Here is a 23,782-nt window from a genome sequence, read left to right as displayed (position 1 = left end):
CAGGCTATAGTTTTGTTTTGTTCCCGTGAGTGGCATCAGGGACCCCTGAATTTTTTCCACAATACTCTCCTTTTTTTTTGAGATGAGTTTCACTCTTGTTTTCCAGGCTGGAGTGTGATGGCGTGATCTCAGCTCACTGCAACCTCTGCCTCCCAGATTCAAGCGATTCTCCTGCCTCAGCCTCCTGAGTAGCTGGGATTATAGGCATGTGCCACCACACCTGGCTAATTTTTTTTGTATTTTTAGTAGAGACGAGGTTTCTCCATGTTGGTGAGGCTGGTCTCGAACTCCTGACCTCAGGTGATCCACCCGCCTTGGCCTTCCAAAGTGTTGGGACTACAGGCGTGAGCCACTGCGCCCGACCTAATACTCTCCTTGAACAATGCATTTAGGCACGCCCAACTAGATGTACAAAGACTACAAATATCAGGGGCCAATAAATGCATGATGATGACAGCATCCATCCACTGTATAGTTTACAGAGCACCCCCTCCTACACACAACGTGACCTTATTTGATCCTTAGCGCAGACCGTGAGGTATGGCTTCATAGCATCATTTTATAACTGAGAAGACAAGGACCAGAGAGATGAAGTGACTTGACCCAATCACACAGAAAGTGAAGTGTTGAATAATACTGAGGAAACCAAGTTTGAAATATGAAAAAGATAACATGATATCTTGTACAGAATAAATGTTCCCCAACTTAACATGAAGTTTGGTGGAATTTACATTCTGGTCAGGCTATTTTAGGTGACCAGCTTACTATTTATGTACCTCTGCTGACTTTCTCATCTGTGGCTAGTTTGACAGCTGTTTATTCATTCACTCATTCATTCATTTATTCATTCAACAAATATTTATTGATTGACTCCTAGGTGAAACCCAAGGGGATGTGAAAGAAGACACACTCACTGCCTGCCAGAGCCTTGAGGGGGGAGGCGGGAAGGGCAATGCGGGGTGCAGAGCAGCTGTAGACACCAGGGCGGCTGTGAGCATCTTCATGAATAATGCCCACAGACTACCCAGGGGAGTGAGAAGGAGAGAAAACCTCTGGGAGTGGCAAGAATTCTCTTCCACTGCTGATGCAGGAAACAGGAGTTTGAACTCCAGCTTCTAAAACTGCATTTTATAACTCAATTCCTCGTGTTGTGTAGTTCTAGGTTTAGCAAAAGACATTCTACTAGGTTTTGAGTTTGCATCTTTTTTGAGTTTGAAATTCAGTTGATGAAAATTGTTTTCATTATTTATTTTCATCTGTGCGCAGCTGTGAGGTTGGGCTCTGGAGTCAGATAGTTCTGACTCTGCTGCCTAACCTCCATGTGACTTGGTTTAGCTACTTAACCTCTCTAAGCCTCAGTCTTCTCATCTGTAAATTGGGGATAATAAACGCAGCTACCTTACAGGGCTGATTAAGTGAAACAATGCAGGTGAAGTGCTCAGAACTAGTAAGAAAACAATATATATCAGCTAGTATTAACACTGTACAAACCCACACCCAAAGATAATGTTTAGAAGCTTTTGAGTAGAAATAAGCTATATGAAATTTCATGAAACCACTTTTTTTCTCTTATAGCCATTTAGGCATGATAAAAGACAGTTTTGATTTTTAAATTTTGTCATATCATTAGTTACCTTACCATAGCTTGCTGATCTTTGGAGTTTGGTTTCCTTCCTCCAATGGGTGATGTATATATTTTTAAATTGATTTCAAAGGTCTTAATGGCTTTCATGTAAAGTCATAATAAATATTTCCAGGATTAGGACTATTACAGCTACCAAATTAAACATTTTATATTTCTAATAGTTGAAACAGAAGGGGAAGGCAGAAGAAAAAACCCTCCTAGTGACTTTAGTGGCAAAGAGCTTCTGGGGAAGGCACACAGTGTTCACAGCTATCTTTATCGTGTGTGGGCATAAAACGTGATGGCTTTGGCTGAGGTTTCTAGGGGCTCAGATACTGTTTGCCAAGTATGATTTCACACCTTGGAGAAGACAGATGCTCATCTAAGAGGTTAACACAGAGGGCACACAGGGCAGTGTCTCTTTAGATACCGTAAACATAACCTTTAAAAAAGAAAGTGTGGCTGGGCGTGGTGGCTCACACCTGTAATCCCAGCACTTTGGGAGGCCAAGGTGGGTAGATCACCTGAAGTTAGGAGTTTGAGACCAGCCTGGCCAACATGGTGAAACCCTGTCTCTACTAAAAATACAAAAATTAGTGGGGCATGGTGGCGTGCACCTGTTGTCCCAGCTACTAGGGAGGCTGAGGCAGGAGAATGGCTTGAACCCGGGAGGCATAGGCTGCAGTAAGCTGAGATCGCGCCACTGCACTCCAGCCTGGGTGACAGAGCGAGACACCATCTCAAAAGATAATAATAATAAATTAAATAAATAAATAATAAAATAAAAATAAGAAAGAAATTGCATGGTCACCTTGTTTGGGTATAATTGACCAACCAACTATCTTGATTCAAAAATCAAGATTAAAAAAAATCCTTTAAAAAAAAAGGACTTTTTTTAAAAAAACAGAAACAGCAGAATGGATCCTTCTGGAACCACATGGTCCCTTAATATTGTTTTAAGACCAACTAAAGCTATTTGGAAATCCATATTTAAACATTTTTGTGAAGTGAGCCATATGTCAAACAGGACAAAAGGAGTAAAATTGTAAAGAAGAAAATATAGAATAATTGTTTATGGTGTTATTTCCTATGTCTATTTGCCTCTAGGCAAAGTTTTTTTTTAATTATTGTTGATGTGATTCCTTTTATTCTGTTGTCAGTACCACTAGAGCAGGTACTTAATAAATGATTCTGATTATTACTTTATATTCATATTGCATGTCTCACTTTAAGTACCTATTTGTTTTATGGTTTTTAAAGTAATAGAGTAGCAGCAATGGAAGTCTGAAAAATAGAGAAAAACAAAAGAAAAATGTCTTCTCCATCCCCTAATACAACAACTGGTATTTCTGTGTCATTGCTTTACTTTTGTATGATACATACAATTTCCTACAGAGGCTCTGCAGCCGGGCTGGCTGAAAACCAGCTGTTTGACCTTGGCCAAGTTGCTTAAACTCTCTGTGGCTCGGTTTCCTCACCTATACAATGGAGGTGATAATAGTACTCATCTCTCATGGTTATTGTGGGGATTAGCTGAAATAGTGAGTGGCAAGCTCTTGCACAGGGCTTGACATAGTGATTGCTCAATGATAGGTGGTGGTGGTGTTATTATGATGTTGCTGTCATTGTCTCCTGTGGTTTTTATCATACCTTGTGAAGTTAGAGAGACTAGTATTAGTTTTGTCTCTCATAGAAAACTGATAAAAGAGGTTAAATGATGTTCACAGTTCCAGCTACAGTTCCAGCTTCAGTTCCAGTGGTGGTAAGACAAATGAGAAGTGGTAGATATTGCTCCTTCTCAAGAGACGCTTTTTAAGTGGCAAGCAGTCATCACTTCCTGATGTGATACAATGGGACATACACAGTGTCACCTATGCTATGACTTGACTATCTTGCCAAAAATGTGTAACTGGCATTGAATCACGCCTTACTATGAAATCCTAAATTATAAGACATAGAAGAGATAGAGTTCCTCAAAAGAGAAGATCGCAGAAAAAAAAGAAAAAAACAAGAAATAAAAAGAGATAGAGGGGTCATGTTAAATGGTACCGTGTAGAAAAACAATCAAGCTAATCCAGAATGTGAGACATTCTGCAATACAAACTGGCCATATGTCTTTTCAACAAGTCAATGCTACAAATAAAAGAAAGGCAGAAGAGGTGGAATAATTAGGGGATTGTTCTAAATTAAAAGAAACATAACAGGCCCAGTGTAGTGGCTCATGCCTGTAATTCCAGCACTTTGGAACGCTGAGGCAGGTGGATTGCTTGAGGCCAGGAGTTCGAGACCAGCCTGGGCAATATTGCAAGATCCCATCTCTATAAAAAATACAAAAATTAGCTGGGCATGGTGGCTCACATGTGTAGTCCCAGCTATTTGGGAGGCTGAGGTGGAAGGATCACTTGAGCCTGGGAGATTGAGGCTGCAATGGCCACGTTTGTGCCGCTGCATTCCAGCATGGGCGACAGAGTGAGAGACAAAACAAACAAAAGCAATGTTCATGATCTTTAGTAGAATAGTGATTTGAACCTAAAAGAAAATTAGAGAATTAAATATGGATGGAATATTTACGCAATACCAGGGACCTATTGCTAGTTTTGTCAAATGTGATAATAGTATGTGTCTAGCTTTTGAAAAATCATATTGAAGAATTTAAGGGTAAATTATCTTTTTCTTTTTTTTTTTTTTTTTGAGACAGTCTCGCTCTGTTGCCCGACTGGAGTGCAGTGACACAATCTCGGCTCACCGCAACCTCCGCCTCCCAGGTTCAAGCAATTCTCCTGCCTCATCCTCCTGAGTAGCTGAGATTACAGGCTCATGCCACCACACCTGGCTCATTTTTGTGTATTTAGTAGAGATGGGGTTTCACCATGTTGGCCAGGCTGGTCTCAAACTCCTGACTTCAGGTGATCCGCCCACCTTGGCCTCCCAAAGTGCTGGGATTACAGGCGTGAGCCACTGTGCCTGGCTGGGTAAATTATCTTGCTATCTATAATTTACATTAAAATGATTTAGCAAAAAAAGATTTGAAAATTTTTGATAATAAAAAGTAAACAAAATTTAAAAGAACCATTTTAGAAAGCAGAAGCTATGTGTCAAAGTTGTTCAGGACGTGACCCAGCACAGTGCCATATCCAAATGTCCATTCAGTGATAGTGACACACAGCACAGCTCTGCCTTCCACATCTTACACAATTAGGAGTTCATGTACATTTCATGAGGAGAGGACACAAAAATCCTACATTTAAGGGGGTAAAAACACCCCACCTTATACTCCTAAGGAAAACCTCTTTAGCCATTCCTACAAAGGGTCACACATAAATTCTCTAGTTTCGGGGCCTGTGTAGCACTTAGATGTGCAATGAATAAATGATAGGATAAAATTAATAATATGGGTTTATAATATAAACACATTGGAACTGTAAGTACTTTTTTAAAAAAAAAAATCAGAGCACGGTTAATAGTCTGGGTAAAGATTGATTCACAAGCAGAGACAGAGCTAAGAAAAATCTATAGGATTTGAATTCCCAACTCTGGGATCTGCACTAAGCCACTCATTTACAAGTGAGAAAGTTTGAGGAGAGTAAATGTATTCACCTCCCAGTTCATAAAATCTTTATTTTACTTTCAAGCCAAGTTTGAGAAAAATCACAAGTTTTCATTTTATTCTCTAGCAGTTTCCAAAAATAACATCTTAAATATATACCTCATACACCAACCCACCACCCCAAAGATTTATTTTAAGCTAAGACACAACTGGAACCAAGTGAACTCTCAGCATTGGAACATAAATCTCAGTGTTAGAAAGAATCCCATCTATCTTTCTATACTAGTCACAGATACACTGGTACCAAGGAGTGATCGAGAAATTGGGGGTAACTGGCTTTTTTTATTATTTGAGAGTTTCTGAATAGAAATCTTAACTTTTTATAATTACGAGAAAAAAACTGTTTTCAAAAAAAGTTATGGCTCTCAACCCCTCAATATAGTAAAAATTAAGAACCCTAAGAAGAGAGCAAATGTTTCCTCAAATTATCCAGTCTTAAATCTTTCTTCTAGATTAGACATAAGAACCTGAATAACTCACAGATGTTTCTGAGAATGGCCTTTTCAAACAAAAAGTGCTGATTATGATAGGTGTATTGCTTCCAAGAATAAATGAGCGAATCTTACAGAGGAGAATTAGCCTGTTAAGAAGCCTAAATATTTTCACCAACATTTTCCATACTTGCCCATCTTGTGATTGACAAACTTCCCAGGGAAGTTTTTTTGTGCTTTAAACTTTGAAAATCCTAACTTGCTCAACAGCCAGCTGTTTTTTAGATCTCTCAATTTAACATTTCTAAGAGGCTGGACTACCTTTCCATCTAAAGAGAAAGAGAATTAATTCCAGTAATGGACATAAATCCTTTGAAAACATCCTTCTCTTGATAGTTTTCCAGAACAACTTAAGCAGAAGCATCACGTACATGGGCCATTCTGATTCATTCATTTAGAGAGGAACATTTCTGGGCAAAAACCCCAGATGTTTTCTGACCTACCTGTTTGTTCATGCTCTTTCAGGGCTCTTGTCAGTGTAATAATCAATCAACAGGTGGTTACTCAGCTCCTGGAATGAGCTTGGCACTGGGGTGGAGCTGTAATACAGCAGGGGTCCTGGCCTCCCTTTGCTTGCAACTTCTTGACCAGCAGGAAACAACACAAAATTGTATATAAGTGAGATTCGGCTGCATGCATTCTGGTAGTAACTAAAGCTTTCATTCTTAGCAACTGTGGATCAGCCAAAGAAAGGTCGCTGAATTGAACGTTGAAACAATACGTTAGGCCAGGAGACATGTTAGACTGGACTGATAACAGCTACTTTTTTTTTTTTTTTTTTTTTTGAGACGGAGTCTCGCTCTGTTGCCCGGGCTAGAGTGCAGTGGCGTGATCTCGGCTCACTGCAAGCTCTGCCTCCTGGGTTCACGCCATTCTCCTGCTTCAGCCTCCCGAACAGCTGGGACCACAGGCGCCTGCCACCACGCCCGGCTAATTTTTTTGTATTTTTAGTAGAGACGGGGGTTTCACAATGTTAGCCAGGATGGTCTGTATCTCCTGACCTCGTGATCTGCCCGCCTTGCCTCGGCCTCCCAAAGTGCTGGGATTACAGGCGTCAGCCACCGCGCCCGGCCAACAGCTACTATTTATTGGGTAGTTAGGCCGTGCCAGGAACAAGACTAAGCATTTTACAGATGTTTCTCACTTAACCTTCAAAAAAACCTTATGAAGTGAGTTTTACTTTCCCAATTTTACATATGCAGCAACAAAGTTTCAGGCAGATTTTACAACTATCCAAGGATGCGTAGCCAGTAAGCAGCAAGGCAGGTATGAAAACTCGGGTCTGTTCATTCTCATAACTACCCTGAGCTGGGCTCTTCTCTGGGATGGAGGAGTGGAGAAAAAGGAAGCAATGGGGAAAAGGGGGCAAGGATACTCCCCAAGTTTCTGCCCCTGACTATCTGTGGAGAACCCAGTGGTGATGTGTGTAGTTTCAGCCACAAAACCAAAGTGATTATGCTCACCATTTTCCTGTTTCCTGCTACTTCACCAAGATCTGAAGAGACTTTTCAAGATGACTAAAGGCAGAGATGAAAAGGGGATGTAGGAATCTTTGCTTCTATCCTCTCAATCACGTTGGGAAAGTATCTGTGTGGGCTTCTTTTTTTTTTTCTTTTTGGGGCGGAATCTTGCTCTGTCGCCCAGGCTGGAGTGCAGTGGTGTGATCTAGGTTCACTGCAACCTCCGCCTCCCAGGTTCAAGCCATTCTCCTGCCTCAGCCTCTGGAGTAGCTGGGACTACAGGCACACGCCACCATGCCCAGATAATTTTTGTATTTTTAGTAGAGACGGGGTTTCACCACATTGGCCAGGCTGGTCTCGAACTCCTGAACTTGTGATCCACCTGCCTCAGCCTCCCAAAGTGCTGGGATTACAGGCTTGAGCTACCACGCCCAGCCTTAGGTTAGCTTTTAATTAAGTAATTCAGGAAACAAGGGGTGTGTGTGTGTGTGTGTGTGTGTGTGTGTGTCCGTGTGTCCAGCCCAATGCTCACTACTGGGTGGATATCAAAGACTATGAGACAGCCCAGATCCTGGAAAGCAGTAGTAGCTGGGTAGATAGAACGAGAACATGCCTGCCTCCATGGAGGTTTCCTCTTGCTTCTGTAGTCCCTGACCGCTGCTCCATGCTTGAAGGATAGAGATGTGGATTCCACAAGTCCCCATAGTCAACTTTGATTCCCTCAAGGGAAAGGTCTCGGTTCTGCTGCTACCTACTTGCCTGGCCTCAGAAAACTCATCCTTCCTTCCTGCACCTTGGTGTCTTCATCGGTCAATAGAACGGGGAACACTTGATGGTCTCTAGAGCTCTTCCGGTTTGGAATTCTGAGACTCTTATGTCAAGGCTTGAATTCCTTACAATGCTGGGGGCTGGGGGGTGGCGGGCACTTTAGGCTTCACCTTGGGGTCACCCACCCCGTTTCAGTGAACAACACCCACCCACATGTTCCTTGTCAACTGCTTGATGGTGTAATCATGTATGCATGAATCACGGAACATCAGAAGAGATGGGGAAAAGAGAAAGAAAGGCATAGTGCTAAAGGCAAGGATATCTTTCATTCCCTACCTTGGTTAACTTTTTCTTGCATGCCTACTAAGGGCCAAGCACTGTTCTTAAAAAAACAGTTCTAAGCAGACAAATTCTCTAACATGGGACTTAGATTCCCAGAGCTTCAACATTAAACAGTGATTAATTAAAATAAGCATGGAGAATTAGGAATTAGGAGCTGCTTCCCCAAGCCTAGACTTCCTCAATGGTGTCTTCCTTGGTTTCCTTGACTCCTTTCTGGCTTTTCTATCAAACTAATCTTCTTAAAATACCCAGAGGCTAAAATGCCTGTAATGTTTATCCCTTGTACTTTTCATCCTGTAATGAAATCCAGGCTTCTTAGCTCATTGTTGAGCCCCTCCACAAGCTCTTGGTACCTACTTTTCATCCTTCTTCCTCTCCGTTCACTTTGTTTTCTGAGTCTTTCAACCAAAATTAGTCTATTCATGGTCTTCCCAATCGCCTTCTGCATTTTTCTGCTTCCATAGATATTTTTTGTTCTTTAAAGATTCAGTGGTTGGATTTTAAAAGTATACTAAAGTAATGCACATTTATTTTAAGAAATGATACAGAAATATGTAATGAGTTAGCAATCTCTCCTTCATTCCACTCCGTTTCATTTCCTCTGAGGTAACTACATATTTATATTTTTTCAGTTTCAAACTTATGGAAAAGTCACAAAAATAATACAGAAAACATCCATATACCTTTAGCCAGATTTACCAATTAGTAACATTTTTTTAACTCTTTGAAATAGTTTGCAGACATCACGTGCATTTATACCTTCATAGCTCAGTGTCTATTTCCTAAAAGCAAAAATATTCTTCATATAGTTATCAACTTCAGGAAATTTAACATTGATACAATACTTTAATCTAACTTCCATACTCTAATTTTTTCAGCTGACCCAATTCTGTTCTTTATAATTTTTTTGCCGTTCAGTACAGGGTCTGATCAGGATCACATATTATATTTAGTTCTTGTGCTTCTTTAGTCTCCTTTAATCTAGAGTCTCAATTTTTCCTTGTCTTTCATGCCAGTGATGCTTTTAAAGAATAAAGGCCAGTTTCTTTTTGTTTCTAATAAAATACTATTTTGATAATATTTTACAGTTTATAATTTATATATATGTAATTTTATATTTTAATAATAGTCTATTTCAGGTCTGATGTTTTTCCACATCATTTTCAATGTCATTTCAATACCTGAGAATGTCTCTTCATTTTCCCAAGCCCTACTTGTCCTTCTAGGCTCAGCTCTAATCCCTTTTCCTCTGGTCCTTACTGGAGGCCAGAGGGTACCTCTTGGAACTCTTTACATCTTGGGTCCAGTGTGGTAGCTCATGCCTGTAATCCCAGTGACTCCACTGGGGAGGCCAAAGCAAGAAGATTGCTTGATCCCAGGAGTTTGAGGTTACAGCAAGCTATGATTGAGCCACTTCACTCCTGCCTGGGTGACAGAGCAAGACCCTGTCTCTAAAAAGAAAAAAAAAAAAAGAAACAACTTTTTACATCTCTCATAGCACTTAGCACTGTACTTAGCCTACACAGACTAATTAATAAATATTTGTTGATTAATTTATTTGAGGCACAGCCATGACTTCAATCGGTGGCAAAGACAGAACTTGTCCTGTAGGCTTAGCAAGTTGTGATTGGTATCTTTGCTGCCAATTGCTTCTGGGGTTTACAATTGAGGTAAATTTTGGATTCAAATTGGATCCCTGACTATAGATTTGCCACACCATGGAACTGTGGAGAAGTTGATATTTTTTAAAAGTTTCACAATAGATAATTAAGAACATGAAATAAAAATATTTATTCTCTACTATTTTATTCCTCCAAAGTTCAGTAAACTGGAAGAGTGTTCAATTCAGGAAAAGGTTTCAGAGACTAATGAACCAAACTGCTCAAATTATAATCCTACATATTCTAATGTAGTCTATTCTTGTGTGATCAATGTATAGAAAGTTGAAGAAGGCTAGTTTGTTTAAAAAATGGGTCCTACAGAGGAGATGCTAAATTATAAACTGAGAAGAGTACTTTCATACTAATCACTATCCTTTTGTGGACATCAAATCAACCTTTTTGCCCTTGCCTGAGGCAACATTAGACTCTTACCAAGTCTTGATAAATTTTGAAAATCACATGGTTGTTCAATGCCTCCATGTGGTAGAAAAAAATAATTTAGCTCTGTCCTACCTTCCTGTGTTAGCAATATTCAGGCCAATAAAGTATGATAGTGCTTAGGGTCCTTCAATGGGATCAGTGCTATTTTATTTTTTTTAAAAGGCCTATGGAAAAATGACCCAAATTGAAGGTAAATGCCCCAGATCACATTTGTCTTTATGGAATCGACTCTTGTTTTTGAACTTTCCTTATCTTTCTTACAAGGAATGGATTTTTCAGCCAAAGGAGAATTATAAAATGAAACAAGTCGATTGAAATCCAGTGAGTCCATTTTTCCCAGAAAGGCTTTATATAAATTCTTTATAAGTTGCAAACACAAGATTTTTTTTCTTTGGACGGAAAAAGGAAATCTTTTCTTTTTCTTTTTTATGGAGTCTCACTCTGTCACCAAGGCTGGAGTGCAATGGCATGATCTCGGCTCACTGCAACCTCTGTCTCTCAGGTTCAAGAGATTCTCCTGCCTCAGCCTCCCGAGTAGCTGGGATTACAGGCACGCACCACCACATCCAGCTAATTTTTGTATTTTTAGTGGAGACGGGGATTTCACCATGTTGGCCAGGGTGGTCTCAAACTCCCGACCTCAGGTGATCCGCCCACCTCAGCCTCCCAAAGTGCTGGGATTACCAGCGTGAGCCACCGCGCCCAGCAAAGGGAATCCTTTCTATTCAGCAATAAGGTAAGTTAAAAAACTATATTAACCAACATTAACTTGCTTGACAATTCTTTGGACATGAAATTGGCCAAAGAGAATCTTTATGAAATACTTGAATTTCAGTGTAAGTAACAAGTCAAAAAGTTAAACCAAGTCTCCTTCTTTCAACTGTATTATTTCACCTCCTAGGGATCAACTAGCACCTTGATCTTCAAGTGCTTCCACTTAAATGTACTTGATACACTAAAGATGACTTGAAGGAGAGTTGGGTCATTCTGAAAACCAGGAATAGGTACTAATAAAAACTGGAGCCCACTTTCTCAAAGTCCACAAGATGTCACAGTGTAATACTACTTGGGCTTCTGTGACTGGATGTGTTTTTTAAAATGTAAATTGAGCATTACCATCAAAGCATTCAGTGCATATGTATGCATTTGCTTTACACATGCATAGACTACAACTGAAAACTGCTTTCTCCAAAGGAAATTAGGGGTGGGAGAAGGGGCAGAAAGATATTTTCGTGGCATATTCTCGGTTTCTTTAGAATAATATAGCATGAAAATGTATTATCTATTTAAAATATATCCATATAGGCAAAATAAATAAATAATGAGGATTACTCTCAGGATGAGGATGGAGGTGGTGAACTTCAATAGCAGTCATTAGTTCAAGCAAATGTTACAAATTCAGTGATTCCCTTAGCTTGCTTCCCACTTTCCAAACTGCCTTGATTGTTAATATATTCTCAAAAATATTATCAGAGAATATTATATTTATTTTATTTATTTACTTATTTTGAGACAGGGTCTCACTCCCACCACCCAGGTTGGAGAGCAGTGGCACAATCACAGCTCACTGCAGCCTCAACCTCTGGGGCTCAGGTGATTCTCCCACCTCAACCTCCCAAGTATCTGGGACCACAGGCATGTGCCACTAGGCCTGGCTAATTTTTGCATTTTTTGTAGAGACAGAGTCTTGCCATGTTGCCCAGGCTGGTCTTGAATTCCTGGGCTCAAGCAATCTGCCTGCCTTGGCCTCCCAAACTGCTGGAATTACAGGCGTGAGCCACTGCACACGGCCCTTTTATATTTAATACATTTTTCTGCAATGTAATTGAGGCTCTTCTCCCACTCCAATATTGCCAGAACTGACAAGATCATCTGTGGATAGCACGGGTCATAACAACAATTTTGCCACCAATTTACTGCATGACCTTGGATAAGACATACTGGCTTTCTTTTTTTTTTTTTTTTGAGACAGAGTCTTGCTCTGTCGCCAGGCTGAAGTGTGGTGGCGCGATCTCGGCTCACTGCAACCTCCAATCAAGACTCGCTGGTTCAAGAGATTCTCTTGCCTCAGCCTCCCGAGTAGCTGGGATTCCAGGCACATGTCACCAAGCCCAGATAATTTTTGTATTTTTAGTAGAGACGGGGTTTCACCATCTTGGCCAGGATGGTCTCGATCTCCTGACCTCGTGATCCACCTGCTTTGGCCTCTCAAAGTGCTGGGATTACAGGCATGAGCCACCGCACCCGGCTAACATACCGGCCAACATAACTTTCTTTGCTTTGATTTCTTTATCTGTAACATGACAAGTGTGAACTAGAAGATATCTTAGGCCCCTTCTAGGCATAAAATGCTATGATTCCTTGAGTGTATGTTTCTCCTGGAAGGTTTCTTATATTTTCATCAATTCTAAGTTATAAGAACCCCATGTCCTCTTTTCTGCCCTGGTGACGAAAAACAAAAACATAAAAGCAACAACAAAAAAAACCCCAAACCCATGTCCTAAGAAAATTCCACTAGAGTGGAATTATTAATAATTTACTTTGCATAACAGCTAATAAATCACCTTACTTACAGATACACATTTGACCCTGCCAGTCAGTAGAGCACAGGTATTTCTGCCCTTTATGGATGAGGGAACTGAGGCTCAGGGAGGTCAATTTAGCTTTTTAGGCCTTGTAGTTAATAAGAAGGAGAGATAGAAAGTTGTGTACGAATTTTTTTCCCCTAAGACAGCTGCATACAGGTCTTAAAAACAATTTGACATAAAGATTAGTCTTTTGAGAGGACTGGATTCTTTTCTAAACATTTTGAAGTTTTTATTCCCTGTCATCAGGTCATTCCAAAACCATAAAGCACTAACTTAACCAGCTGGTATTAGAGATTAGAGGGAACGGTACACAAAAGAGGGCAAGAAACCTTCCAGACAGGTGGTTGGGAAATCACTTTTCCTTATAGGAGGAGCCGTTAGATTTCATGATTTCTTTCACAAGGAATCAGTCCAACCCAAGCATCAGTAACGCAACACAAAATATCATGTTCTGTTTCAAAAGAATTATTATTATAGCTGGTAGGCAATTTATGCAAACCAGTATTAAAGAAAAAATTCATCTACTGTCCTGATCACTTCAGCAATTCAAACCTTTTACTTTCCTGTGATATCTGCTAGTTCTTGTCTTTATAACACATGATGTTTTTACTGGTTGTATTCATAATGTAGACATATATTTTTAAGTATCAGAAATCCAAATTTTCATAGGAGGAAATTTCAATTTTAATAACTATTTTTAGATTATTTTCCTCATCCTGAGTTTATTTCATTTGCTTATTGTTTTCTTCTGAATTTACATCTTTTCATCAGAACAAAAAGAATACAATCGGTTTTTCAGAAGTTTAAAAAATTTTTTCAAATATACAGCAGAGAATGTCATCATTTTTATATACTCTACCAGGACTCCTGAAACCAAACACTTAAGAAAGGTTATGTCTGGAGATTTTTTCAAAATCTATATGCATTTCAGTGGTGGAGAAATAGTTCTGTCTGGAAGCAGGAGGCTGAAATTATGACCCTGAAGATTTCTTCCGGCTTTTGAACTTCTTATTCTATGACAACTCCTGGTAGATACAGGTTTCCTGGTAGGGATTGAGCAAGAAGCATGCACAATTACTTTATGAGTCTTGATAAAGCTGGAATTTCAGGTTGATGGTTAGAAGGAGTTCAGCTGGGTCGTGAGAATGCTTGTTTTCCTGGTTACTGGATATGCCATGGGCTGTGTATCTTGTGTTGTCCTGTGGTGACTGAAGCCACTGTTGCCGTGGAAAATGATGGCAGTTTGAATGAGATAATTTAGAGTGACCTATGGAAATCTGAGGCTGTCTCCTTAATGTACAAGACCTTGTATGTGTGGCACTGTTGTATTTGAATGGCACACATCTCTTTAGTTCCCTTCAACTGAAATGACAAAAGGTGAGAAACTGAATCGTAATTTGATGGCTTAATATTAAAAAAAAATTTGGCAAAAATGCTAAATAAGGAACGATTCAGAAGAATTGCTGATCATTTCAAAAATATTATTTGCATAGCATTTGTAGGTAGCTAAAGAAAGAGAAAAATGGCTTAATATTTTTTAAAAATTTGGTCAATTTAGCGATCTGGGAATTCTGCGATCCCCAGAACTTTCCATCCAATTTCCAAAAACCAAACCTTACATCTAATGTAAAATGACACAAAAAATTCTAAATCCAGTCTAATTCAGTAGTATATAGCTTATTCCCAGTGATTTCTCACATTCGCAAGCCCGTTACACGTTGGTTTTACCTGTCACCTAAACCTTTGTATCACTCTTATAAAACCACATCACTTTCTATAAAAAGTGACTGGAAGAATCTAATATTGTAAAACTGCACGTGCCTCGCGTGACCTGAGCAGAAAATTCCTAGTTTGGGATTTTCTCACAGGCGTGCCTAAACTGACCTCTGCTCCTAGCAGGTAAATTGCTAGAAGGAGAAGCAAGTGTCAGTCCAAAGAAAACCCTTGTTGTGTGATTTTTTTTTTCTCTTTAATCGCTTTTTAGGTGGAGTTCCCGCTGCATTCTCTAAAGTCTTTGCCACCACCAGATTACCATCGTTTTCACTAATTTGCCACCTCCCTACTCCTCTCCTTTCCAAAAGCCCTCATTGGAAAGAACTTTCTCTCGTGACCCCCCTATTCCATCTAGTTCCAATCACTCCCAGCGCCCCCCATCTCCATCGGCTTCCCCTCTCCCGCCCAGAATCCAGGTTCCCAAACCACTTAAGAGAAAATTCACAACCCTCGCCCCCTTCCCGGGCGTCCAGAGGAGGCGCTGGGCTGGGGGTGTGTGGGGGGGACAGGGTTTCCTGGGGTCTCCTGGGTCTTCCTCGCGCACCCCCAGGAGGTGTTGCAGGGGGAGGGGAGCGCGGGTGGGTGGGACCGGGCCGGGTGGGGGAGGGGTGAGGGCGAGGAGGAGGAGGAGGAGGAGGAGGAGGAGGAGGAGGCGGCGGCGGCGGCGGCGGCGGCGGAGGAGTGGTGTGTATGCGAGCGTGTGTGGCTGGGGGAAGCCATTGCCTGTTTAATAGTTGCTGTTGCTGCACTTCCGCTTCTCTCCCAGCGAGAGAGAGACACGAGTGGCCAGGCCCAGCCGCAGCCGCAGCAGCAGCCGCCGCGGCGGCACGGAGGAGCCAGACACAAAGAGAGGTACGGGGATCCCCCCAGCGGCCCGCCGCCCCCCGGCCGCGCCGCCGGGCCTCGGGGACACCCCTCGCCGCCTCCCCCGACTCGCGCCGCCGGGGCCGCCGGGCCGCAGGGCACGGGGCCGGCGGGGGGGGGAGCGGAGAGGGGCTGGGGAGCCCCAGGGGTCCGGGGCCCGCCCGCGGGGGATGGGCAGGGACCCCGGGCCGCGTGGGGTGTGGGGGCCGCCCGCATCGGGGGCGGGGGTCATTGTGGCTCGAACTGTCAGCGCTGCCCCAAGAGCCCCCCACTGGCCACCGAGGGGCCCGGGAGCGGGGGTGGGAGGGAGTTGGGGGAGCCCCGTTTTCCCCAGGGGCGGGGGGTTCGCGGGGATTAACCCCTCCGGGGCGGAAGGGCTCATTGTTATTTCTTCGCTGCGGAGGCCGACCCCCCCCCGCCCCATTCCCCGCCGCAGCCCCTATCCCCCTACAGGAGTGGCGATCGGGCGTGTGCTCCGGACCCCCGCCCGACCGTGTAGACGTGAGCAGGGCGGCCCAGAGGCAGGCAGGCCGGGAGGGGCGTCGGGGCGCGGCGCGGGGGGGCCTCGGGCCTCGTCGCCCCTGCCCCCCGCCGGCCTCTCCCTTCCCCCACCCGGGCACCCGCTCCCCGCCTCCGTACCCCTGTTTCGGCTTCCTCTCTTACTCCTTCCCGCCCCTCCTCTCTTCCCGACCTCGCCAAACTCCGCTCGTGGCCCCACAGTCTCACCCGGGCCACCGGCCCCTCACGACCCCCGGAAAGCGGACAAAAACAGCCCCGAGGCCGGCCGGCCGCCGGGACCTTCCCTCCCAGCCCCGCCGTGGCGCCCCGCGCCCCCGCCCTGCCCTCCTTCGCCTCCCGGGCTACTCCCTCCCTGCCCAGCGGAGAGCCCCGGGGGGCGAGGGAGGGGCCGCTCTCCTAGCTCCAGACCGTTTTCCCACAGCGTTCCCCACTTGGGGCCAAAAATAAACAAGCCGCGTCCGATTTGCAAAAGCCTTAATGGGCCTGCAGACTTTGAAAAGCGAGTGGAGGGCGGTGGGCGGCCGCGTGCGCCCCTAGTCAATGCCCTCCTGACAGCACCCGAGTTCCTTATTTACACTGGCTGCATGGTTTGTGTGTTTCTGTTTTGTTTCCCTCCCCCTGCAGGGGCTGTTTGCGGGGTGGGGTGGGGGGTTCGCTATGTCGGATGACGATTCGAGGGCCAGCACCAGCTCCTCCTCATCTTCGTCTTCCAACCAGCAAACCGAGAAAGAAACAAACACCCCCAAGAAGAAGGAGAGTAAAGTCAGCATGAGCAAAAACTCCAAACTCCTCTCCACCAGCGCCAAGAGGTACTGTGCTCTTTTTTTTTTTTCCACAGGCTTCCTATTTTCCGAACTGCCTCTTGCTGCATTTGGTCTGCCTCCCAATGAGGATAGCTTAAACGCTCCTCATGGTTTATGTGTTCTTAAAAATGAAAGAAGGGCCTTGGAAGCCCTAATTATTTTCTCTATTGCTGCTTCTGTTTTTTTTTTTTTTAATCATTGCTCACATGCAGCTGTTGCGGCTTGCCTCTCGCATTTCTCGCAGAAGTTTGTAAGATTCCTCATTACTTTTATTAGTGACCCCCAAATCTGATTTCAGATTTCTTGTCCTGCTAATGGTTAATCTGTGACCTTCCCCAAGGCCATGATCCCATTTCTTAATTACTAATATCAGCCCAGACAACTGCATCAAAATGAATTCTGTGACCATTTTACCTTCTCGTCACCTGTTGCATGGATGATCTTTTCTAAATAGAGCTTTCTTCACAAATTGCATAAGAAATAAGAAACTCATATTAGCAGGTACAAAATTTAGTAGGTGAAGACAGATGTTTTCTGGTGGAATTTAAAGAGATTTTTCTGAGAGTTGAGGCGAATGAATCAGTAAGGGATTATAAAATGGTTATTCTAGGTTATTTTTGTGGTTCTCTTTAAAAACTTCAGTTTACCAATTTCAGGGAGACTTGTCTTTTTTTCATGCTATTTGCTGTCCTCATGCTGTGAAAATGTTACTTTGCCTTATTTTTTCAATTTAAGTGGTCTCCCTTTTACTTTATTCGTTTCCTCTTAAGGCTCTGAAGGTAGCTACTTTTTATCCCTGCCATCCTAAGTGGTCTCCCTTTTTCTTTATTCTTTTCCTCTTAAGGCTCTGGAGGTAGCTACTTTTTACCCCTGCCATCCTTCAGTAATATCCTCTGATTGCCATGACCCTCAAAATAATCTTTAGTGGATTCCTAGGAGCCCTGAGACACCCTTTCATAAATCCTTCTGCTCTCAGAGTTAGGCAGTTGTTAAAAAGGTGGCAAACTAGGAAGATAGTAAGAACTCCAAATGATGGGTTAGATAGGGATACCCTTCTTAAAAATTTTTAAAATGAAGTAGAACATGAGACTTTAGATCTCTCCCCTGAGTAGTGAGCCTGGAAGTCAGGGTTTGAGAGTTTGTTCTGTCATTCTGCCTGACTTGTAATTTGAAAACTTGGCAGTGTTTTGGTGACCTAACCATGGGCTGATGAAGGAGTGACTTTTAAAAAATAGTGTGGAGGTCTTAAGTGGCAAGGTGCCTCTGCAAGATTGTTTCTCATTTTTATAGGTTTGGTTTGATTGTACAGCTTCTCAGAGGCCTAACTGACCCTCACTGATTAGCCCTGTGCGGTTTTCCTGGAACCTGACATCTACTCTGCCCACTTGGGACGGGCCCTTCCTTAATACTGCGCCCCACCTCAATCCTCTAGGCTCTCTGATCCTCATTCACGTTTTGGCCTCACGTGCTCAAGCCAGGATACTTGCTTTTGGTAATTTGCATTTTTATATTTTGCTAGATATCCCTGGTGTACATGAATATATTTGGGGGTAAAGACACAGGTATCAAATAGAAAATACTCTGCTTTTGTTGTGAGTGAATTACAGAGAGGGGGATTTTTTCACTAGACATACTTTGTCTGTTTATTTTAAACAAGTTAAAAATTTATTTGGAAGTTCTGGAAAAGAGATGATAGGTGTAGAAAAATGAAAGGTGGGAAGCTACAAATAGTAATTTTACCTATAAATTAACATCAGGGCTTTTGTTTTGTTTCTGCAATGAATTTAGCTCCCTGATAATCTTGCTGAAAGAGTAGCTATTAGTGTTAAAGCAGACCTAAGGTTAATAGAAAAAGGTAAAAAAATGGAGAGGGACAGTGTATCCAGGAAAGAGAATGAGGAAAATTGATGTTAGTGGGACCCTATAGAGGCTGTTCTGTGAAGTATATTGATTTGGAAGGTAGGTGTTGCCCATAGAATTGGAAGGGGCACATTCACCAGGAGTAGGAGTAAAAAAGAAGCCTAAATTGGCAAACTAACAGGCTAACTGCATGTTGGAAAGTGGTTTCTAAACCGTGGGTAGAGGAAAAGCCCCCATTGCAAGTGGTCTGAACAAGAATGACTCTCTGGAAATAGGTATGAGTTACTCCTGCAAATCTCTCGCCAGTTTTTTGGAAATGCAAATGCTGTCTGTCAAGATGAAGTTGATAAAGCTTTTTGGTATTAACGCTTCTTAGGTATTAAAGAAACAACTACCTTTTTTGTGACTTTTATAGTGGGAGTTGGGTTGGCAAGGAGGACTGAAGTCAATATGTATTTTTATATGCGTTGTGCTCCGGGGAGGAAATTTTTGCCTACGCGTGTAGGTCTTAAAATACAGTTATTTGAAAAGATGCAGGTAAAGAATCAGGAAATCAATGTTCCAAACTTTGAGTCTAATGTACAGTCATGAGTCAAACAGCGGGAGTATGAATGTCTCAGAAATGAAACGCTTTTTGGTAGCAGTAGAATTTAGCAGGACACAAATACGTGTCAATTGAGATTGTGAACAAACCCCTTTCTAAAGTTGACAGATATGTAGGGACAGGAAATGTCCTCCAGTAGGAAGGTTTATAGAACCTCCCCCAGTCGTCGTCCTTAAATCCTGTTCCTCATTACATATAGCTCGTCCGTCCTCCTGTCCTCCTACCCGCAGAAAACCTTTGGAAAGGAAAACGCATCCTTTGTGAATTAGATTGCTGTGTATGTGTGTTTAAAATTTTTTTAACTACAGTGCTGCCTCGGTGAGATTTTTAAGTTGTAACATAGCCCCATTGGGCTTTATATGATAGGAGGAGGAAAGGTTATAAAATTAGGCACCGTTTAGAAGGTGGAAGAAGCTTAGAGGCCTTAAACTTTGTCGTATTAATTGATGCTCTAAGTGCCTAGGTAAGCAAAAGACAAAGGCCAGAGCTTGGTGTGAACTGCCTGGTGGCTTCGGCCTATGAGTGGGGGATGGGGCCCTTTGTGAAGTCGAGGGTTGGTGCGGAGGGAGAAAACTGCAGGTCTCCGGTCTATGCTCAGTGTGAGCTAGAGAGCGGACCATGAAGGAAGGCGGCAGACCCCGGGAAGTTAGAGGACGCCCGGGGAAAAGCAGGTCCGGGGAGGTGGTCCGAGAGTCCCGGCGAGCGTGCGGGGCGGAGGCAGGGTCCGCTGCACCTGTGCGGCCGCGGGCCGACCACTTGGGGTCCGTGGTGCCCGAGGGGCGGGCGGGGGTGTTCGCGCCCTGCTTTCGCGCGCGGTCTCGGGCCGAGGTTCTGGGCGCCGGGAGAGGAGAGCTGGGGCGGCGCGGAGCAGCCCCCGTGCGGGCACCCTGTTCCCTTCCCCCGCCCGCAACTTCACCGGCGCGGCGCGAGCCATCGGGGGCGCGCGCGGGGTGGGGGCGGGGTGGCCGGGAGGTGGCAGCCCACCGCTGGGGAGCGACCTGCGGTCTGGGCCTCCCGGGCACGCCGCGAAGGCTGGCAGGTCACTCGGGCCCGAGGGGCCTCGTGGGGAGCGGCCATGTTGGCTTCGTCACTGAGGACTCCGGGCGGGTCGGGTGTCGGGAGAGGCCTCGGACCTTCGGCCTGTCGGGGACGCCCTGCCGGGGTGGGCATGAGAGCATCTGAGGTGTGAAAGGGGCAAGGGAGGCTGGAGGCTGGCGTCCTTCCCACACACCGATGGCTGTGATCTCTCCGTCCTGGGGAGAGGAGGTGCAGGGGAGGGACTGAGGAAACCGGTCCGCAAGTGAGAAACTTTAAAATTAGGTCCTACGTGGAAAACACCGAGGAATAGAACTGCCCTGGTGTGCGAGGCAAGATTGGAAGCCAAACTTTGCAGATGAGAACAGGAGATTCCAGGCTGCCTCACTTCCTCCGTGAAAAGTTTTTTTCCTAAACTAGGAACCTGAAGTTCTTAATGTGTAGTTTCCTCTTTGCCCAGTAGAATCCAGTGATCGCGCTTAGGTTTATCTGCAGACCTGCACGTTACAGGTGGGAGGAGGCTTCCACGCCTTAATGCTTCTTGTGTTTGTCTTTCCCATTTCTCCCACTCCAGAATTCAGAAGGAGCTGGCGGACATCACTTTAGACCCTCCACCTAATTGCAGGTGAGTTGCTTTTCAGATTTTTTTCATTTTTAAAATTGTTCTTACCTTTGTCTTGGGTTTTTTTTTTATTATATACTTTTTCTTTGATTCTTCGGCTAATGCTTGTTATGGCACTAACATCACGTAACAGCTGAAATTTATTAACCTGAGTATAATGTTTTGATGAGCCTCTGACAAGCTCAGTACTGTTGAGGAGAAGTAATGGATTTATTTGGAGTGGATTTTTACATATATGAAACAAAACTAAATTTAAAGCTGTATCCTTGGCGTAGTCATGGGTCTTTGATATGCCATTAAGGATGATGTAAAACCTTTTAGATGCGAAGGACATTTTGGTTTGGAAAACTGCTTTGCTATAGTAATCTCTTATTCAATCTCTGCTAAGCTAAAAGAACATAGAGTTAAACACTGGATCTTCAAACTTACTCCATAGCATATAGATTTTTTATTAGACTTTTGGCAGAGCAATTCAGGAAACAATTTCTGGCTTTGATAAAGGTTTTCTTTTAAATTGTAGATTTAAACTTTCATGGGGGTGTTTTTTTCACTTGCTTTATTCAGACTGTATACATATGTGTGTTTCAGTTTCAAAACAAATTGAAACCAGCTTTCTAAGGGTTTGTTGATCACAACTTTATTTAGAGAAGCCATTTTGCTACTGTTGAGTCAAGGTGGAAGACTTGATGATTTTACTAGATCAACAATGAAGTGAGGGGTGACTTACAACTATGTATTAGAATAGAGCCATTTATTTAAGGGAGGTCCTGTAACTCCCATACTTTAAAAATTAAGTATAACATTTAACCTAGTTCTCAGGATCGGCGTTGGAAAGGGATGTGAGATTTCAGAAATACTCTAAACTTACTGGTAGGAGTAGAAGTTACTGACAACAAAGTATTCAGTGGCTATACACAATTTTTAAGATGAGTGTGTGAGAATAGTCAGGTTGAAAAGCTAAATGAAGTATTTTGTTTATTAACAGTGAACTTTGGAAACTAATTAGTAGATTAAATATAAAACTTTTGCCGTTTTGGTTACATTCATTCTTAATGTTGATTAGGTGTAGGATGCTCTTCCGTGAAACTTTGTCCTGTTTTGTAAGGAAAGTCATTTTGAGTTTGAAATGCTCTTAAACTATAGTTTATAATTGAAGCACTTAATCATTCTGGGGAATTCTTTCCTGGCTAATAATCTCTCAAGATGGTTGAGAAGTGGAGAAACGATAAGACTTAGGCCTAACTCATTATTTTGATGGTGGTGGTTCACATGGAAGCCTGTAGCTTCCCTTGGTTGTTTGTGCGGAATCCATGTACATTCCCCAAGGTAGTTCTGTGCTGTCTGGTTATTGCTCCTGCTTGATATTGTGTGTCTCCTGTGTGTGTGTTATTAATAACATTGATTAAAACATATAATGGTTTTCTTGTGAATAAGCACAGTCAAATCTAAAATTGTAAACCATTTGAAGATTTTCATGGGATTAAGCATTTTTAAAAAAACCAGCATAAGTACACTTCAGTTTCACATCATTTTAACTGAGTTTATGTGTGAGAGATTTATGCTCCTGAGGCATGTGGAACTTTTTTATCTTTGGGAAACCCTCCCAATTACCCCTTCAAGGTGAAACGTTTGGGAATTACCTGTGGTCAGGGGATGCTCCAAACTGGGTGGCTGTTGGGTGATTGATGTTACGGAGTCAAAGCTCAAAATACTAAATTTTAAGAAAAATCTCAGATTTGAGAGAAAATACAAGGCATCTTCATTTTGCAAGAGAATGTATATTATATTGTCTTTTAACAATAAAGATGACTTTATTTTCTGAAGATATTTTCCAGTGGGGCCGTTTGAGTAATGTGAATTAAAATTTTTACTTTTGGTTGGCTTACTAATGGTGCAGTCTTAATGTTATATAGTAGTCCCAATATTCAGCTCTCTTAAAAGAGTTTGGTTTTACGTTTTGTGCTGTTACCTTTTGGGATTTAATTATTTAGTATTTTAATGTACTTTACTGGAGATAAAGATGGATTATTTATTTATTTATTTATTTATTTATTTTCTTTTTGAGACGGAGTCTCGCTCTGTAGCCCAGGCTGGAGTGCAGTGGCATGGTCTCGGCTCACTGCAACCTCCGCCTCCCAGGTCCTGGTTCAAGCAATTCTCCTACCTCCTGAGTAGCTGTGATTACAGGCACGTGCCACCATGCCCAGCTAATTTTTGTATTTTGGGTAGAGATGGGGTTTCAGCATGTTGGCCAGGCAGATCTTGAACTCCTGACCTTGTGATCTGCCCACCTTGGCCTCCCGAAGTGCTGGGATTACAGGCGTGAGCCACTGCACCCAGCCTTAGGGATACTTTTTGAAGTCAGCATCCAATGAAAATCTATGAATTAAGTGATATATTAAGTGCGTACATGTTTAAAATTACCCTCAGCATGAAAGCATGAGATTTGAATGAGTTAAATAATTGGTTTTCAATTAGTCTGTCTTATATTTTTACCCTTTGCCATACTTCCTTTCTTCAGTCAGCATTCATTGTGTAGTTTTAAACACATTATTAAAATATGGCACTTGGCACATAGTAACTTCTCAGTAAATACAAAAATTAGCCGGGTGTGGTGACGCACTCCAGCCTGGGCGACAGAGTGAGACCCTGTCTCAAAAAAAAAAGTTGATTATTGCAAATCAGTAGAATTGCTCCTCTTGAAGGAAGGTGCACTGCTT

At 42.9% G+C, this 23,782-nt stretch overlaps 1 protein-coding gene across 3 annotated transcripts in view; it reads left to right on the top strand.

Annotated features, from left to right (window-relative positions):
* The first annotated feature begins 15,385 nt into the window (after positions 1 to 15,385).
* Positions 15,386 to 23,782, top strand: part of UBE2E1 (ubiquitin conjugating enzyme E2 E1) — an 83,588-nt gene continuing 75,191 nt past the window's right edge. The window contains exons 1-3 of one of the 3 annotated variants that reach the window (XM_054483660.2): positions 15,386 to 15,607; positions 16,763 to 16,947; positions 21,015 to 21,065. In XM_054483660.2, coding sequence (XP_054339635.1) covers positions 15,446 to 15,607; positions 16,763 to 16,947; positions 21,015 to 21,065 — 398 coding nt within the window. In that variant the 5' untranslated portion in view covers positions 15,386 to 15,445. Of the gene's footprint in view, positions 15,608 to 16,762; positions 16,948 to 19,995; positions 20,077 to 21,014; positions 21,066 to 23,782 lie in introns of those variants that run through there. The other 2 variants (XM_063662113.1, XM_054483661.2) reach the window with 2 other exon arrangements.

Source organism: Pongo pygmaeus, chromosome 2 (genome assembly GCF_028885625.2).
Source record: "Pongo pygmaeus isolate AG05252 chromosome 2, NHGRI_mPonPyg2-v2.0_pri, whole genome shotgun sequence".
Taxonomy (NCBI): domain Eukaryota; kingdom Metazoa; phylum Chordata; class Mammalia; order Primates; family Hominidae; genus Pongo; species Pongo pygmaeus.
The sequence above is the reverse complement of the archived record's forward strand: the minus strand, read 5'-3'. Positions and strand labels throughout refer to the sequence as shown.